The 19,488-nt window shown below is 43.1% G+C and overlaps 1 protein-coding gene across 1 annotated transcript in view; it reads left to right on the top strand.

Moving 5' to 3' along the window:
- LOC108495346 (amine oxidase [flavin-containing] A-like) overlaps positions 1 to 18,545 on the top strand; it is a 37,135-nt gene extending 18,590 nt beyond the window's left edge. Inside the window, exons 4-15 of the mRNA XM_017810958.1 lie at positions 1,849 to 1,953; positions 3,180 to 3,271; positions 6,158 to 6,299; positions 8,086 to 8,235; positions 9,444 to 9,603; positions 10,841 to 10,937; positions 12,465 to 12,518; positions 13,439 to 13,496; positions 13,929 to 14,026; positions 15,199 to 15,310; positions 16,651 to 16,713; positions 17,209 to 18,545. Coding sequence (XP_017666447.1) covers positions 1,849 to 1,953; positions 3,180 to 3,271; positions 6,158 to 6,299; positions 8,086 to 8,235; positions 9,444 to 9,603; positions 10,841 to 10,937; positions 12,465 to 12,518; positions 13,439 to 13,496; positions 13,929 to 14,026; positions 15,199 to 15,310; positions 16,651 to 16,713; positions 17,209 to 17,364 — 1,287 coding nt within the window. The 3' untranslated portion in view covers positions 17,365 to 18,545. The remainder of the gene's footprint in view (positions 1 to 1,848; positions 1,954 to 3,179; positions 3,272 to 6,157; positions 6,300 to 8,085; positions 8,236 to 9,443; positions 9,604 to 10,840; positions 10,938 to 12,464; positions 12,519 to 13,438; positions 13,497 to 13,928; positions 14,027 to 15,198; positions 15,311 to 16,650; positions 16,714 to 17,208) is intronic.
- The last annotated feature ends 943 nt before the right edge of the window (positions 18,546 to 19,488 follow it).

Raw genomic sequence — 19,488 nt, 5'->3', positions numbered from 1 at the left:
GGAAAGGAAGAGGCAGCGTCCTGTGAAGGAGTCCCCTGCTGGTGGTTCACAGGAGAAGTTTGTCTGCTCTTGCCATGGCAGAAGTGTTTTGCATGCACATGTGCACCTGGAGAAGGCTGAAGCAGCAGCATCCCCCCCTACACCTTCCTCAGTGTAAATCTCTAAAACAGAATGAAATGGAGATAAAAGAGAGAAAAAAGTATATGGTACATAAGGTTAAGATTGCATACCCAGAAATCCAGGGGTAACCAGCCACCTCCAGAGTCCTCCTGGTGACTTGAAAGCTCAGTGTTTGTTGGAAATTTGAAAAAAAAAAACAAACCCTTAAGCACTTGGATCTCAAGCTGACCCAAGTGCTGAGGTCACAGCCTGGTGCTTTTCTGGCCCAGAGCAGAGATTATTGTGTCTAGGTGGAACAGGAGAGTGGCTTTGCTGCTCCCCTCACTGAAGATGACGAGGAGGAACAGCACGGACTGGCCCTGACAGACTCCAGAACTGGGGTGCCACTGTAGCCCTCTTCTGAGGACAGAGGGACCAAGCAGTGTTGGCCAAGTCTTGTTATGGCCCCTTGCCCACATACACTTGTCTCTTCTATTGCACCTGTCCTGGAGCTGACAAAAGTTGACCAAAATGTAGGAATTTGGATATTTGACTGCTTTTGCCAAGTCTGAAAGCTCACTATGGTCTCTGAGTTTCATCTTGCGCCTTTTGTCTTTGTTATGATCTTTGCAGAAAACTGTTCTGAAGAACATCAGAAATCCATAAGTAGGTACATACACACACACACAATTATAAGAGAGAAGACCAATAAGTTCTGTCTTGACAAGTGGGAGGAAGGTGCATTTGGCTCCTGCTTTGTGTTCCCTGTCCCTGGGTCACCATCTCATGCCTTTGCAGCACTGCAGCCTCTCACTTGGACTGTGGCTCCCACCTGCCAGGTGTGGTGGGCTGTCACGGTGTACATTGCACTGAAAAGCAGGTGACAAACTGCTCAGCACCCCAGGTCCTACCTGTCATGGTCCATCATGTTCACTGCATCCTCACACGAACTTCTGGCACATCTGGAAGGGCAAACAATAGAGAGGGCTGATGAGAAATTTGCCACTGACTTACGTGGGAGAAGGTTCAAAGCAATTCAGTAAGAGAAGATGTTATCTGTTCATCCAGTCCTCTGTCAGATTAAAGTTATCAGAAAGAAGCAGCTGCTGTTAGATTGTTTTGCTTATCATTATATCACAGGATTATCTGAAACAGTCAATTTGAGATTATAACAGTTTCAGTCGCTGTTGCAGCTCCGTGTCATACACATTGTAAATTCTGACACCATTTTTGCAAGCGTAGGGTATTTTTCTTCCTGCAACCAGAAACTTTCTTTTTGGTACATTTTTTTAGGCTAGATTTCTCCCAAGGGACATGGCATAATAAAAAGGTATGTTCGGTTTTGTAGGTGAAGTGTACCATAAAGGAGCTTAAATAGTTTCAAATGCATGCAGTTTTGGATCCATGCAGATTTTAGGATGCATGTTTCAGCAGGCAGGCAAGTATTAGATTTATTCAAATGTAATAACAAAGAATGTTCAGGAACAAGGAATATTGCCTCTTTGGCCATTGCTTGAGTCTCCTTAGCCCAGAATTTGACAACCTGCTCAAATGTACCCCTCCCCATCCCTTCTGAATAACAATAATAACCAAAAAAAGGTGTTATTGTCCTTTTTAATATCAGTCCAGCTGTTTTTTCCCCTCCGACATAGCTAAAACCATGTCATGACTTTGAGAATTTTGTGTCCTTCGGTAATGAAGGTATGTTTTGTTTTATTTAATTTGTTTGTGGTTTTATGTGTATTTTAGGGAAAGTCGCGCAATTTCACGGGTATTTGCCCTTCAACGTGCAACCCCTTAGTTTATCTGGATTACAATAACTTCTGGAGAACCATTGACAAGATGGGAAAAGAGGTAGGCTGTGGAAATTGCATGTTTCCTACAATGTTCAGGCCACCATGAATAAATCAGTTTTGGTTTGGTTTGGTTTCTGGCATGTTTTTTTATTGCTTCTTTAATATAAAAAAACTCCTCAACAACAAAACAGAAAAGAAACATCCATCAGGAAAGATATCTATATTGCTAGGAACTGTCAGAAATAGTAGGTTTTCCTCACTGAGAGGGAGTGGGACTAGGTGACTTTTAAAGGTCCCTTCCAACCCAAACTATACTATGATTCTTTGAGAGGAGACAGAAGGATCTGGAGGTGTCTAAGATACCTGAAAAAAAAATGAGGTTGAGCTCAATGTATGTACTTTCTCATGACAGGGAAAACCATTCCATGAGCTGAGATGAGAAGGGTTTTTTTTTCCCTTCCCTTGTGGCAACCTTCTTGAGTAAAGATGATTCTTTTTTGTAGCTGCCTAAGCTGGGCTTTAGTTTGACTTCACAGTAATTTTATTTTTAAAATTCAAAATTTAAGCAGTATGACTGCAGCCCCTGCAGCATTATACTGTCTTTCAAATATTCATGAGTTACCTTATAATCTATCTACAAACCAAGGACTCTACCTTGTCAGAACCTTCAGGCATAACTAACTGTATTCCTGTGAAGTTCATTAGGTTTATCTGGTTTTGCAGAGTCAAATTTGTGTATGATATTACACATTTTTTGTAAAATAATACATTTTTTTAAAGATTCATATATATGGTAGTGTCCTCACATGCCGTGGTACTTACACGCAAAGAACTATTATTAAGAATTTACCTGTCTAAAAATAATTCAGTAGTATCTAGACATCTTTTTTTTGCTCTGTAGTTAACAGAGAGACATAGGGACCTTTGGATACCCATCTTGGAACTGACTGAATCTCTACTGGGGAAAGAATTTCCCCCTCAACTCAAGACAACTAAATTGGAGTAGACACCTCACTTCTGGAGAACTAAAGGCCAGATGAGTCCCATCATAAGGATATAGTTCATTGTTCAGACAAAGCCAGATTTTGTGGTCATGGTACAATTCGTGCCCAAAGGTGTGAATGGAAACTATTCCATTTGGTGAATTTATTCCAAATGGATATCTGTGTGCAGGGGACAAAATTAACTCCTGGCCAATATATCAGTCAAATCTGTGCTACTAACTATGTCAAGGTAATGATAAAGTTCCAAATAATTTCTTGAATATTTCACCTCTGTCTCCAGATTCCTGTTGATGCACCATGGGATTCTCTGCATGCTGAAGAATGGGACAAAATGACCATGAAAGATCTGATAAATAAGATTTGCTGGACCAAGTATGTAACTCTATCCACTTTGAACTCCAGCTGCAGAATGATAGTGGCTTTCTGGTAAATTCTGATACAGCTGAGTTCAGCAGGGGTACAGGCAGTGAGAGATCAGGAGGTGCTTGAGGTGAGGTTTGGGTTGGCTGGCAGATGGCATTAAAGGTACTGGGGAAGCCCAGGGTTTGCTTCAGCAGGCCTGTGCACACAGGAGTGACAGGGTGGGCTCTTCCCACCACGCTTTTACTTCAAACCATTCGAAAGTGTGTGCCTTTTGACGTCGGGAAAATCAGCATGTAAATAAAACTCCACTTTGTAGACGAATAAAGGTCACTTGCAGGCACAGAAATGGAGGCAGGTGAGGGTACTTCCCTAGTCCCATGTCAGGCTAGGAGCTGAGGAGTGATGTCCTCTGATTCTCAGCTCCTACACAGTATCATGTGCGTCTGTTTTTATTGTGTGAGCTGCATGGTATGTGCCACAGAGCAGGCAAGTGCCACTGGTGCATTGGAGAGCAGCCACTGCTGCCTGCTCAATGGAAGGGGCAGTCTGAGACCTGAAGAGTGGGGAATTAGCAGCTGTTGGCACTGGAAACTCTGGATAAGTCAAAATGCTACTCCTTGTTTCAGCAGTAGTGTCTGCTGGGCCTCTGAAACACTTGCAAGGAAACAAGGAGCAGCAGAGGCAACCTTTTTTGTTGCCTTACACCTCCCTGGTAGGTTTGTGCCTAAGCCAGGCCGGGTGCTCCCGTGTTTCTCCCAGCAACCTGTGACTGTGCTTGCTCAGCTCTGCCTGTGGCTGTGCCCCCTCCCTGTGTGCCCAGGAAGCTGCCCTTGAACACCAGCCAGCTCTCCTGGGGCTCTTTGCCCTACAGGATAGTTTCCTGTGGGACACTGCCAAGCAGGTGCTCGAGGAGGACGAAATCTGCTCTTCCAAATTCCAAGGCTGCAATTCTGCTCTTTGTCTTACTTCTCTCAGGATCTTAAACTCCACAGTCTCATGGCCACTGCAGCCAAGGCTGCCCCTCACCTTTGCATCATCCAACAGGTCCTCCTTGTTTGTGAGTAGCAGGTCCAATGGACCATCAACCCCAGTTGGCAGGAAGAGAGCTAAAGTGTTGTATCACCTGTAAAATGGCCAGTGTGTTTTATGTGTCTGTGAGGGACCACATTTTATAAATAACAAAAGGAACAGTGTTCAATAAATTGACGTGACAACAGCTGGAAATTCTCTTTTATTCCTTCCCTATTTCCATCAGTTCTTGTTATAAGGCAAAGAGAAGTGTGCCCATATGAGCCCTCATTTCCCTGCTTGCTATGCCAGCCCCTGTGCTGTTCTGTAACACTCTCCTCCCTCATATTCACTGTCCTTTATTTGTGTGGCTGTGCTCTGTTCACCCTTTCATTCTGACTGCAATTTAGTGCTGTGCGTGCAGCTTCCTGACCAAAATTTTCCATTTGAAATTTATTTTGATGACTTAAATCCTGCTCCAGCTCCATGTGATATGTGGTATGGCCACTTGGACTTGCTCTCTGTGGCGTTGTAGTTTTCTTTACAATCAGTTTTATGAGCCTTTTGCCTCCAAACTCGGTTACTCTGAAGTACCCTTACTGTAGCAAGTGCACTGGCTCTTCCTCTTCTAGTTGTTACTGTTCCTCTTAGTCAGGGAGCTGGTGGAGTATAAGCAGAACTGTGTTTATAGTGATCCCTCCTGTAACAGGCTTCTCTGCAAGGCAGCTTCTACTGCCAGTGGTTTTGTGGCAGTTTTAATGCATGTACTCAGCTCAAACACATTCAAAAACTCAGTAAAAACCCATTTTAGATCTTCAAGCCAAGCCACATTTTTCTACACATAGTTAAAAAACAAAGTGCTTAAACAGAAGAGCCCTCCCACAGCATTTTCTGTATGACTTGGGCCCAGATTATAAAAGATTTGTTTGCCATGTGTTACAGATCAGCATCTTCTGATCCTGGAGACTACCTTCACATTTCTTAGGCCTGAACCTGCTACAACTGCTTAGTGTCTTGGTGCTTTTGGGATTGTGGCAGAGGGTTCTTGTGTGCAGGACGTTTTCATATCCTGGCTAATGAAATAGGGGTGACTGGACTTCATACTGAGGGAAATGAGGTTATAAAAATTTATAGGTTACGTATTTTAGCCCAGATAACTTGCAAAGTTCCTTCCTTTAGCAGAAGATGTTAAATTCATGTTGTTTTATGAAACTTCATCCAAGTCAAAGTCTTTTTACCTTCTTTGCAAAATTATCTCAGTTTCTTTAGTAATCTGTAGCCAGAAATAAAAGAAATGTGAACAGCCAGACCTTCAGTTCCTGCTGCTGTATCTCTGTTTATGTTCAGAGGACTTGCTGTGGTGACCCTTTCCTTATATATATGGCAGTGATTGCCAGTTTGGTTTCTCTGTCTGATTCTTGGTTTCACAAAAGATCTCTGCAGCAGTGCTGCATGGGAGATGGGGAGTGTCTTGGCTAGTTCAGGCCCTCAGGACCCTTCAGACCTTGGAACTGATCTGCCCAGTGAGCTCCCCATGGAGGAGAAATGCAGAAAAGTTTCCAGAACTGATTACCAAATGTATTCTCCTCTTGAGAGAAATATTTGCTGTGATGAAAGGAGTAGCAGCTGGGAAACTATTTAAAGACATAAGTGAGGTGAAATCAGTGGGATTTCAAATTGAATGGGTAAATATTTTGGGAGGGATGTGCTGGTAGAAACCTTTTTTAAAAGTATCACTGCAGACTGAAAAATCAAAGACATATAAATCATCTTGACTTTTCTGACATTGGAAAAGCAGTCTTTATTGAGAATAACAAAAAAAATCCTGAAAGCAGTCAGGAAGTCACGTTTTCTCACTGTCTTTTTCTGCTCCTGTGTCTGATGCAGAGCTGTTAGAGATTTTGCCACCACCTTTGTGAACGTCAACGTCACGTCTGAGCCTCATGAAGTGTCCGCTCTCTGGTTCCTGTGGTATGTGAGGCAGTGTGGGGGCACATCCAGGATCTTCTCTATCACCAATGGGGGCCAGGTACAAAATGTCTCATATTCTTCCTCTTCTCTTGAAGCTATAGGGAGCAAGTAGAGTGTTGTACCCATCAAAGCCCTGCAATTAATGAAAAGACAAGAGCATTTGGCACTGGAGGCGGTTGTGTTCTCATGGGGTGATACAGCCCTTGTCAACTAACCCTGTGTAATGAATAATTTTATTAGCTAGGCTTTGGGATAAATTAGGACTCTTTAAACAACTGGGGGGAGTTCTGCATTCACTTCAGCACAATAGTCTTGTTACTGTCGTGGTGCTTTTTTGCCAATTTATTTTCTGTGGTTACTTGGCACATTTGAATGTTTTCAAGAGTTCAAAGTAAGTGTATTTCAAAGTGAAATAGGGTGGTTTTTCGGTGTTGAAGCCTCTAACGACAAGAGTTGGAGGTAGATAGCAAAAAGCCCTTTGTTTTTGGGTCAACTCACATGGCAGCATGTTTTATGAGCTACTTCAGACTGTTCCTTGATCATGGCAGGTGTCTGGCTGCCTGGAGAACATCGTGGTTTCCACGTGATTGTTGTAGATGAAATTTCAGAAAAGGGAGGAGAGGTTTGTCCAAGTAATTTGGATGTGGTATGTTGGCACCCTTTATTAGCCTCCTACCTCAGTTAACACAGCCCCAGAAAGCATGTGCAGCATTTCAGACTTAAGCTACCAGCTGGAAGAGTGGAGACAGCACCATACCCTTCCAAGTGTCCTGGGATAGGAAGACATTAGGAGAAATTGCCTGGAGAGAGGCAGTCTCTGTCTACATCTGCCTGCTGGGGTAAGAAGCCAGACCTAAGAGTCTTACTCCTCAGAAGCCCCTCAATCATGTTTGCTGTCCCACATCAGCAGTGGCTAGACATTGCACCAAGAATTAAAAAGAAAATTAGGATACTCATAGCTAAACAAGACATGGAGAGAAGCAAGCTAGCCTGGGAAGAATACTTCCTTCTCTTTGTGCCTAGGTGGGAAAAGTTGTCTTTGTTTCTATAAGGTTTCCCTCTTCCTTCACCCCAACTAATACCAGTTGAGTAAAAACACTAAGAGTTTCTGACTTAGTGGCCATGACAAGCCTTATAAAATTTCCTTAGGCAGCCATTTCAGTTTTTCAGCACAAGACTTCGTGGACCTTTTCCTCCCTGCCAGTACCATCATCTTATATATAAAAGTGAGCTGCTTAATACAACACTGGTGGCTCATAGATAAAAGAGCATTTAGTGCTTCCCCTGAGCCTCTGCACAGACATCACAGGGAAATGTGTCACAGACTGTGCTTTTTTCCAGATACCACTGTCTTTGTGTCTTCCCAGGGGCAGATAAAGCCCATTGCCTCTTGCACTTGAGACCAGACCCAGTTAAATGTCTGTCTTGCTTCTGGGCTGCTGCAGTCTTTCACTGTACAAATGCAAGTTGGTTTCTTTGTCAGACATGAGGGTTTTGGTAGCACCGTGATGGGTAAAATATCAAAAACCTCTTTTGAATGAAGTGATATATTTATGCTAGCTAGAATACCTACATTAGATGTGTGTGTTCTCTAGGTTTCAAGAGCCTTTAAGCCAGATCATTAGGGAAGCCATTGCAAAAGTGGTTTAGTCAGCAATAGACACTGAGGCTCATGTTTATGCCCTCACTCTTCTGAAAGTCTGGGTCTCTTTATGCACCCTTAATTCTTTCAGGTTTGGCCTGGAGTTTCATGATGGTGAGCAGAAGTCATATTCAACATTGTTGTGATTAATGCTGTTGATTTTTTTGATTGTGTTTGTTTTCTGTTTGTTCTTTTTTTTTAGGAGAGGAAGTTTAAAGGGGGTTCTGGTCAGATATCGGAGAAAATAATGGAACGCCTTAAAGGCAGAGTTAAACTGGAGAGACCTGTGATCAGTATTGATCAGACAGGTGATAATGTCCTTGTGGAGACTCTAAACCACGAGATATATGAGGTAATTCGATCAGAATAAAAGTGGAGTACGCATTTAGTAGGGGAATACATCTGCTGTAGCTCTAAGCCAGATGTAATCAGGAAGTACCCATTTGTGTGTGTCTATTTCTTGGACTATGCTGACACTGTGTGAAACCTGCTTTACAGATTCGTTTGTGACTGGGCCTCTTCTTGGTGTTCTGCTACTTAGTTCCTGTCATTACTCTGACTTTTTCTGCCGTAACTTTCATATATTTTTATGTTTTAGTTCTGCATTGCAACCAGTTCAAAGCAAGGGAAAATAACCTTCCTATTTCTAAGTTTGTGGTTTGCAGCACAACAAAAAAGAAGACATTTCAAATACCTCGAGTAAGATTTTGCCTCTGTGCAGGGGTGCTGTGACGTGCTCCATCAGCACATCATCACCCATGGCACCCATGGGGCAGCAGCTCCTCTGCATGCAGTGCCCAGCGTGCCATAGGAGTCTATGCAGGATAGTCAGGATCTGCAAGACCCTGTCTCACTGGTGACAGTGTTTGGAGGATATTTAGAGAATGCTACCAGAAAGGGAAGGGCTGTTTGACAGGGAGCTGGTCCAAAGATGTCCTGGAGGAGGGACTCTCCTTTCCCTAGGGATTTTTAAGCCCAGGAGTTAAACTGCTGTCTGCCTCCGTTATGACTGACTGACAGTCAAGTTAGAGGAGATAGGCTTCCTGCACTCAGCAGCTCCACCAGCCTGAGAGCAGCAGTGTTATGATATAGTGTCACGCTGAGCCCTGAAGCAGAGCGTCCTTCCTTGCTCCAGTCAGATATAGGACATGCAAGAGGGATGGAGCCTGTTCAGGAAACCTGAAATCACCATCAGTATAGCTTGTCCTGAAGTAGTGTCCTGTGAACATGCACAAACGTGATTTTTTTTTAGCATCTTATAATTTGGACAAATGTGGGTTGTATTTTCCTGGGGATGATAAAAGGCAGTTTTACCTATGCCATAAGATCTCTCCTGTCCCATTTTCCCACCTGTTATCAGCCAAGTTTCAACTCTGGTCTGTTTGTTCCAGCTCCTTTTTTTTTTTTTTTTAATGAAATGGCAGAGTTATTTTGATCCCCTGGAAATATCTGTGTGGGAAAGCCACATAGCAGAGTCAGGTGTGGGAGAGATATTAACAACTATTAAGAGTGTTTCTCAAGGCAGCACCTTGTCCGTGCTGACTGTGTTCTGTGTTGCAGGGCAAGTATGTGATCAGTGCCATCCCTCCAATCCTGACAACGAAGATTCACTACAAACCAGAGCTGCCACCAAAGAGAAACCAGTTAATTCAGCGTTTGCCTATGGGGTCTGTCATAAAATGCATGATGTACTACAAGGAAGCCTTCTGGACAAGGAAGGGTAGGTGGGGAAAGTGAAGGGCTTGGGAGCCCCCTGCTACGCAAATTTCAAAACTCTGCTGTCTATCAATCAGGAAATAAACCCAAGGGAGGGTTAAATGTGCCAAACCCCAAAACAAAACACACAGAAAAATTAAAAGTAAAGCTCCTTAGAAAGGGGTACTCTTTCTCTGAGCTTGAATGCCTGCCTTGCCACAAAGATGAGTCCAGAGCCAAATACAATCCCGAATCTCGTTGTTGCTGAGGTGAGGTGACCAAGAAAACAAGCAAGATTTCCTGGGAAGCACTGCTGAAACCTGCATTGCACAGAAGAAGTAGACCTGCAGCAACAGGTGCCTGCTTCTCCCTGCCAGGGACAGAGTTAAGTCAGCCAAAGAGAATTTGCAGCAGATGACAAGCAGAGCTTAAGGTGTAAGCAAGACCTTTCCCTGGTTTTAATCCTCTGTTCTGCAGGCTTGATATCTCAGAGGACTGGGAAAAGTAGGTTAGCTTTTTGTTCTACTCAAGACATTTTTTCCGTGCTGCAATATCATGTTTTTCTCAGCTTTGGCTGATACCATTTGCAGAACTATTTGTGTGAACAGATTAGTTTCCAGTTCCTTTGCAACAGTGCTGAGAGTGGAGAGAATATTTCTTAATCAAAGTAATATAATTTTTACATGTTTCAGGGCATAAACTGGCCATTGGGATTAGTCAGAAATATAGTCAGATTTATACATTTTTCTGTATGAGATTTTTTGCTTGTTCATCTGAAACATGTCCTAATGTAATACTGTATTACACAGTCCATGTTTCCACTGCATTACTGTTATTATGGGACAACTTTCCTAACAATTTTATCATCAGCAAAATCAATACTGAGTGTAAATTTTAGTCCACAGTGACCAGATGTTTTGTTTAGGCCAAAGTTGCTCATGTAATGAATCACTGTAGTTCTTGCTAGGTAAGTTTATTTTTAATGTTTTTTGCCTGGGCCCATAGCAATCCACAGGAATTCCTTGCTAAGTAGTAATGGAATTTAAAAGACTTTTATAAGTCTGTGTACAAAATTTCTCAGAGTTAGAGAGAAGAGAGTAGAGAGACTGTTACAGAAACACTTCAGACATGTAGATATTATTGGTGACACAGGAATTACTGCACAATTCCTTTTATGGATAATGTTCCTTGCTCGTTACTATCAGAAACAATGATCATCAACAAGTTTCTCTGACAATCCTCTGGGGTTTTTTTCCTCTTAGGTTACTGTGGTTGCTTCATCATTGAGGATGAAGAGTCTCCAATTGGAATAACCATAGATGACACGAAACCTGATGGATCTTTCCCTGCCATTATGGGGTAAAAGCTTCTAACCCGTGCTTACGGATGTGTATTTCATGTTGTATGAGTGAGTGAAAGAAAGAGGTGAAAGGACCAGGCTACATCAGTGTTGCCCATTCCTACAGTCTGCATACATGGAGGAGAGCACTTCTGACAAGCCTCTTGTGCCTCTCTAGCTCATATAAGCTTTTTGGTAAAGGTTCTGCTACAAACAGCCTCTCCAAAGGATATAGTTGGGAAGGAGTTGCTCATTTCAGCTGTAGTCCATTTTAGGCATTCAGTTCATGGGGATTTTTTGCTGAGGATTGGATTTAGAAATAAATCCCTTCCTTACCTAGCTGTATGAGCCTGTATTTGGTTTATATTGGGCTTTGTTTAGTACCTGGGCCAAAATGACAGTGCAGTGGTCCAAGGAATCCTCATTTGCTTCCTCTCACTGTTGAGCTGAGTCAGGACAACCACCCCAGCTGGTGGCTGAGCAGGGCAGCAGCTGTGCAGTGAAGAAATCAGGATTCTGAAGTAACTGACAAGTAAAAAAGTTACAGTTTGGACAAACAGATGGGAAAATATGTGGCAACATTGACTGGCTTTTAAAAGAGGTGAAACCGAATGAACAAACAATCTTTACAAATGTTTCCACTGTAATCTGAGGTAAGACTGCCAAGAAGAGGCCAATATAAACATCAGGCAAGTACTCCCTAAGTGTCTGACAGGGAAAGCTTACCACTTCTACTGAACTGTACATGTTTATGGCCATGTTCAAGGCTTAAAAACTTCCATGACCTGAGAGCAGTAAGCCTCCCACAAACCCCATAAAGTGAAAGGTTTCCTGCTTTCTTTTTCCTTGTGGATTTATGCAACTTTCTAAAAGAGTGCAGGAACATACTTCATCCCCTCCACTAAGGTCAGATGAACTAATTGCCAAATCTGTTTCCTTCAAGATGAATAAACAATAATCTCAGTTCTTCCAGGACTGGTCCATGACACTCTGCAGAGCTTGTCAGAGCAGCAGGCTTTCATCACTTACTAACACCAGGTGACACAGGCAGTGGTGTGTTCAGCTGCCTGCTAGACTTCTGAAGCTCAAGAAAACTTGGGGTCTCAGTCTTTTTGGATGAGACCTAAATATAAGAGGGTAGGCAATGCAGGCCTAGTTTGCTGGACACTGCCGTGCCTCTGCCCACTTTGGGTGCAACTTTGCTGTCCTGAATCAGTGGGGACAGAGAGTTCATTCCCACAGAGCAAGATGAGGCCAGTGTTGGCAGCTTTGAGAACACTTGCAATCTGCAGCTTTCTCATCTGGTAGCTGCCAGGCAGCCCTGCACATCTGCCCTCTGGAAATTCAAACTCTCCCTTTCAATTAACTCACCAGGGTACCCTGCACAGGCCTTTTCACCTGTGTGACCTGCAATTATTAAGTGCCAAGGTATGATGACAAAACGTCAAGCACATCCTTTTTTTAGAGTCATTTCAGGCAAGAGCTTGCAAATCAGCTGGGGAGCTGACGCTGCATGATATTTATATGCCATTTTTTTTTCTTTTCAGTTTCATTCTTAGCAGAAAGGCTGGAAAACTGGCCCATCTCAGTAAGGAAGAGAGGTAAGAGTTCAGAAGCTGTAAATATTTCAGAAACAAGTTGGTTCTCTGGGATGCTTCCCTGCAGGAATGTGTGTGAATATGTGTGTGCATGTGCACATACACACACACTTGGTGCAACTACCAATAATGGAAACTGGAGCAAGAATTGAGCTTTTAGCATAAACAGGCCTGGATACTAATACTAATATCCCTCCAGTTATGGATATTTCTAAATTTTCAAGTTCTGCCCACTCTTCCATGCTATGGCTTGTCAGCTCTGCATCTCTGTGTGAACTGAGAAGATTTTTCCAAAGGTGTTCCCAGACTGCATCCCCACTGAATGATGCTTCACCCCAGGGATATAGGGAGCACCGACATGTCTAGTTTTGGGTCTCCTTCACATTCAGACTGGGTGATAAAGTTTTTGAACTTCTCTGTTTACAAAAGTATAGTTTCTCCATTAGTCAGTGAAATGAACAAACAGTACTTTCTAAATGTGGCTTTTGGTACTGTGCAAGTGAAACAGGAGTTCTGCTTAGGAATGTGAGTAGTATTCTTCAGCTCATATTTTATTCTCTGCTGTAGTAAATCTGTAAATCATTGATTTATAGTGCTTTTCTTCTGGTCTTACACCAGTGAACACGAAAAAGAATTGGCTCCACATCCCAAAATAACTGTACGAAGATTTACTTTTTTAGACCTCATTGCCAAAATCAACCTTCATTTCCCACTCCCTGGGTCCATTTTGGATGTAACTTTTAGGCATCAGCATTTGAAATATGCATGCTAAGATTAGAACTTGAAATCAGACTTTAAAACAAAGCCAAACACAACTTTCTTTCCAATATGTTGCAATAAATTTTAGTTTTTTATAAGGAGAGCAAGAGCTGAGAGATTTTTCCCTCCCTTTTTTTTCTGACTCTGATTTTATTTTCATATAGGAAAAAGAAGATCTGTGAGGCATATGCCAAAGCATTGGGAATGAAAGAGGCTTTACAAGTAAGAAATGAGTGCTTGTTTTCACCTCTGTTGTACAATAATGTTGCTTCTTTGTTCTAGACAATGAAGCCAAAGTTCCTGGCACCTAAAATGTGTACCTAAAAATGCACGTTGTGCCATACAATCTGTACTCGCAAGGGGAGGGCAGCAGCATCTAGTACAGGAAGAAAAGAACTGCCATTCTCACTCTGTACAAGAAAAGAGAAGGCAGGGCATATTTTAATTTGTCCTGTCATTTCCCCATGGGAGGCTGCTGTTTCTGTAAAAGCAAAAAAATTTGTTTTGTGCAGCTGGATAGCATTAGCCAGATGACATGGCACTCCTTTGATAGGTATTCTTAGACTGTTTTTTTCCCCCTTGAAAAGAAATCTATTCTTTATTTCCAATTTCTCTGCCAGTGTTTCACTCTGTAATGTCTGCTGATACTTACAGCCTGTGCATTATGAAGAAAAGAACTGGACCATGGAGCAATATTCAGGAGGTTGTTACACAGCCTACTTCCCACCAGGCATAATGTATTCCTATGGAAGGTAAAATAGAGAATGCTTTTCTTTCTAATTCACATTTCTTAGCTCATGTGCAATGATATACCTTTTGCAATAAAATTATGGCATATGTAGAATATGCCTCTTTCAGCTCCCCTACTCCCCAGCTAGCAAGGATCTTGTTATTTACTTGAATAACAGCAGAGTTTCTCTTGTGACTTTCAAGGAAACAAAACACAAAGTCACAAAGGGACTTGCTAGAGGCACAAAACCTTTCCCCGTTAGATTACTTACAGTATTTTGTGCTACACAGTATTTGCAAGGGATCCCTTTAAAGCCCAGTGAGACCTGGAGGGCACACATGAAGAGTCTCCACTGACTATGTAGGTGGAGCTCGAGGTTCAGGTGAAGCCCAGGAGCTCCTTAATGTGTCCAACATGGGGTTACACCCTGTGTCTGAGCAAAGCTGTGTGTGGGGAGAAGTTATCTCATGCACAGACTCTTCTGTTGCCATGTATCTCAACACTTGGGCCTCTGGCCTGGGGAAGCTGGTGTCATGCAGACAAGGAAAACCTAATTATGGGTTAGATGGGAGCCCTTACACCAAGCACATCCTCAATGGGAAAGGGAGCTCGTTACCTACAGCTGGGCTGGCTGGGATGCTTTTGCAGCTTTACACATCTGAGTCACTGGCTTATATGACCCTACAGGGTGATTGCAACTCCCCGAATGCCAAGGCCTTCAGCTGCCATCCCCTTTTGGCAGGACTTACAGCCAGACAAGTCCAGCCTCCAAATAGAAGCAGATATTAGTGACCCGTCACTGCAAAAAGGTCATTCACAGAGTTCCTCTGTAATGGCAGGATAACAACAAACCTGCCATGCAGAAGACATAAATCTATCAGCTGCACTGCATTTCTGGAGGCTGTTAGGATTATCCCTTATCCCAGCACTAAAATAAGGCCTGCATTACTTAGCTCAGAAGTGGGGCAGGCTGATTTATGCCTTAGATTTTCTCTGCCTCAGATCTTGAGTTCTGTGTACAGAAGCAAGTAGGTGGTCGTGCAGGGACAGCTTATTGCTCCGTGCTCCCCAGCCCAGGGCCGCAGGAATTCTGAAGGACTGAAGCTGAGCGCTCCATCAAAGCCATAAATTGCTTTCAGAAGGATCATCACCTTCCTGTTACTTGTCATCTGACACTCTCCATTTGTTTTGAAGGATCATTCGCCAGCCTGTTGACAGGATCTACTTTGCTGGCACGGAGACAGCCACCCAATGGAGTGGATACATGGAGGGGGCCGTGCAGGCAGGGGAGAGAGCAGCCCGAGAGGTACAGATCTGTTGGTTTGCTTTCAACATCTCTATTAAAAGGCTAAAAAGGATTAAGTAGAGCTTAGAGGGTCTGATTTTGTGCTAAGACTCCTAGAATTCGCAGGGAGTGATCCCAGAAAACAGCATGCACTAAAGCCTTTTTTTTTTTTTTTAAACTTACTTACTTTGTTTGGTTTTGAACAAAGCAAAGCCAAGAATCCCTCCCAAATCAGAATGTAACTGCACTGGAGACTTAAAATGAAGCTCATGTCATTTACCACATGTCTAGAAGAAAAAACCTTCCAACCTGATGCTGCCCACAGATATAGTACCTCAATTCCTAACAAATGCACGTTTTAAAAGTAATCTAAGTCATTACAAATGCTCACAGCTATTTCCTATGCAGAAATCTGGAAATCTGAACATTATTCTCATGTTTGATCTATGCCTTCTAATTCTCCTTTTACAAAAGAGTACCATTAGCTCAGCTTTATGAATTTGTAATGTGCAGCTCTGATAATGTCTAAATCTCAGAATGACACACATTGGGCTGGGTTCCCAGTCACAGTGAAATCCCTTTACAACAATCTGGAGGGAGGGAGGGGAAAAAAGCATTAAAGGGTGTACATTACAGTTACAGCTGCTGCATGGCAAAGCCACAGAGCTGTTATTTAAGGGAAAATCAGCCCTTTACTTCCATGTGGCAAAACTTACAATCCTCATTACTTGCTCTGTTTCAAGTCACCTAATTTCTCTTTCCTTTTCTGCATACCTGTGAGCAGTAGTTACAAAAATGGGGAGTTTGTCTCTTCTGGAGGCATTCATTTGCTCCCAAGAACCTCCATGATTGTTACAATCAGTTTATTCTCAAGGAAAACCCTTGGTGAGGTTTGTACTGCCTGAACAGCCAAGAGATGTCTTCATAATTCTATGCTTTGAGAGCCCCAGGGTCGCATTTCTCCTCTTTCTAGTTTGTGATCCAAGCACCATCACTTCTAACAGGCTTTGTATCCCAAGCACATGGCAGTAACCTCACCTTGCTATTTCTCAAACATTCTTGAGAAGAAGCATTTTCAGTTGTACTCAGGAAAAAGAACCAAAAACAAACAAACAAAAACCCAACCAACCAACCAACCAACCAAACAAAAAAGCCAAAAACCAACAAAAGCCATCTAGAGAAGCTGTAGTAGAAATCACTGTACATTTTCTGGTACAAAACACTTTCAGCTAGTTAATGAACATAACAGTTAATGCTTTTTATCAATGTCACGTTGCTCTGACTTCCCCTGCTTTTCCAAAACTGGAAGTAGCACGGGTTATAATTTTTTCTCACGTGGTACAAATAATTTTTTCTTCTAGATATTGTACAATATGGGGAAGATCTCAAAGAGAGAAATTTGGATGCCAGAGCCAGAGTCAGAGGTAAACCAGACTTTCTCATTGTTACCCAGTCAGGCACACACCCCTCAGTCAGGTACATCCCTGTTTCGGTGATTCTGTGGGCCCTATCCCCAGGAAAGGTTTTGGTCACCTCACATGCTGATGGCATTAATTTTTGTGACTTGTCCAAAGAATATTATTACCCCTGTCTGAGAGTTATATGGCCAAGAGCCAAGGACAATGATCTCAGAGCCTGGGGGACTGAAAAATCCAGGAAATCATCCCAGTTCTGCACAGGCCATGGGTTTAAGCTAAATATAATGTCCTTCTAGTCACAAGGAATTTCATCTTCACTGTCCTGTTGCTCTTCAGGACGACAGAAAACCCATGTTTCACAGCCATGGCCCTTCTTGCCCCCCACCAATTGGGTCCCTGGGAAAAACCTGTGATCTCCTCACCCTCGTGGGGGACATTTGCCACCTCCCTGCTCGCGTCTTGAGGGGACCCTGCATTGTTACCATCTCCTCTCTCCCCCAGGATGTCCCAGCTCGACCATTCACCACCACCTTCTGGGAAAGGAACCTCCCCTCTGCTCCAGGACTGCTGTGCCTGCTCAGCTGTACTGTGTGTCTCACCTCTGTGGCTGCTGCAGGGCTGTTTGCTTGTAAAAAGGGACTACTAAATCGAATCTAGCAGGAACCACACGCCCAGTGGAAGCTGAATACTCCCTCTTCTTACCTTTTATCAGACAAGTGTTATTTTGGAAAAGGGCAAAAGTTATTCTCCTTGTGATTTTTCTTTTTGGCCCCATAATTAATGCATCAAATCCACTGGAGCTGCTACCAGCTAAACAGAAATAAATCAACTGTGGGGGTGTTTTTTCAAATTTGCCTTTTTCTTGTCCATTTGTTTTGGTTGGACGTGATAATATCAATGGTATATTCCTAATACAGGCAAGGCAAAATGCAGATCACACCTTTTCTGAATTACAAAGAGGTCTTGGAGAATGTTTTTGTTTCCACTCAGGACTATTTTTTCACCATACAAGATAACAAATGCCCTTATGTATTCACCTCAGTTAGCAGCTCTGAATATCCGAGGTTATTCCCACAACATCCCCCCCGCTGCACAGAAGAGATTAGCTTGCCAATCAGAGGTAGAATTGCCAAATTAATTTCCAAATGCATTTGATTAATTATTAATCATCGCAACGTGAAACTTAACCCCGAGCTGGATGAAAAGGGGTAATTAGCAAAAAGCACATGACTACATGGCAAGGGAGGAAGCATGGCTGGACTTTATTCTGCCCACTGCCAAGCAAACATCTGCACTGACCTATCCTGTGTGGTGCCTGATCCGGTGTGGCACAGCCAGGACGGGGATCTTGGTCCCTTCCTGCCCCGAGAGCACCTGATCCAGCCCAGCCACGTGCTGTTACAGCACAGTGCAATGAATTAGCAAAGTCAAATCCCCTCTGACTTGCAGCAGGTGCTGGCTGGTTTTTTCCAAATGGGAGCAGCTTCCTGGCTGCCTGTCAATTCGCTGCCCCCCGTTTTGCTCGTAAGCCGTACCGCCTTCTTCCAATAAGGAGAAATGTGTTTGAGGCTTGAATTACTGCCTTGTAAATTACAGTAATTGGATGCATCTGCCTGTTCCGCTCTTATTATGTACATGATACACTTAAAATAATCACTTTAGTGTTTAACTGAAGTCTGGAATGTATGTTTCACGATGTACCATCATTATGTGGTCTTTTTGCCATGAATTTTGAGCATTGTACGTGTCCATGAACGCAACTGTCATTCAACATGGGTGAAATGTGCCTTTTAATAGCCCTGAAACCTTGATCTTCTTATAAACTTTTCTTCAGATTCTTTCTTGCTTCATGTGTTTTAAGTCTGAGGAAGGTGGTTCTTCTCTAGTGTGTAAAGGCACATCACACGTGGCAGCCACCAAACCCTTGCTCTGCTTGGTATAATTCTTATGTATGTGCCAATAGAAATACCTACCTGCCCCAGATGACTTTGCCCTGGGCCTCTGCCTCAACCACATTCTTATGTCTTCTCACTTTTACGTACAAAAGCCTTGTAGAGACACCAGAAGTGCAGACCAATCTCAGCCAGGCTCCCCACCAGAAGCCTTTTCCAGAGGGAAAGGGGGTTTCAGGTGGCCCCTTGTTTTCAGATGTGAGCAGGGTCTCACAGTGCCAGAGTTAAGCACCACACAGAAAAGGTTGTACAGACAGTACAGTTCTCCTGAGCTACTTTGTTCACTGTTGCAGCCATTCTGTGTGAGGATCAGCCAGTCACTGCTGGTTTCTCTGGGGGAAAAAATGCCTGGATGGATTATCTATAAGAAGACTATCTACATTTTCAGCTTCGACTTTCCCATCTACCTTGAACTTACACACATACTTCAAATTATTCTCACTGGCAAGGAGAGAACAGTCTCAGTAGGAAGCAGCAATGTTGGATTTTGAACACAGTAAGTGCAATATTAAATGCTTGTTTAAAGGACTTTTGACAGGTTGGTTTAGCATCCACCTTAAGAATATTTTAAGGGGGGAAAAGGGACTAGCGTGAATTGCTGATTGACTCGAGGGCTCCCTGCTGAACATGTTCTTCCCAGCTCCAAGCGTTTACAAGCAGGGATTCCTGTGTTCAAGAACTACCCCGTGCATGCAACCTGGTGCAGCCACAGTGCCTCCTTGGGGAGGGAGCACAGACTTGATCCTGATGAACCTTTTGTGACGCCATCACACACTTCCCCCAGGGGGTATTTCCACCACCTGAAAAACACTGCTCATATCTGTTCAAA

Source organism: Lepidothrix coronata, unplaced genomic scaffold, assembly GCF_001604755.1.
Source record: "Lepidothrix coronata isolate B3197 unplaced genomic scaffold, Lepidothrix_coronata-1.0 Scaffold30, whole genome shotgun sequence".
Classification (NCBI taxonomy): Eukaryota; Metazoa; Chordata; class Aves; order Passeriformes; family Pipridae; genus Lepidothrix; species Lepidothrix coronata.
This window is presented reverse-complemented; position numbering and strand designations above follow the sequence as displayed.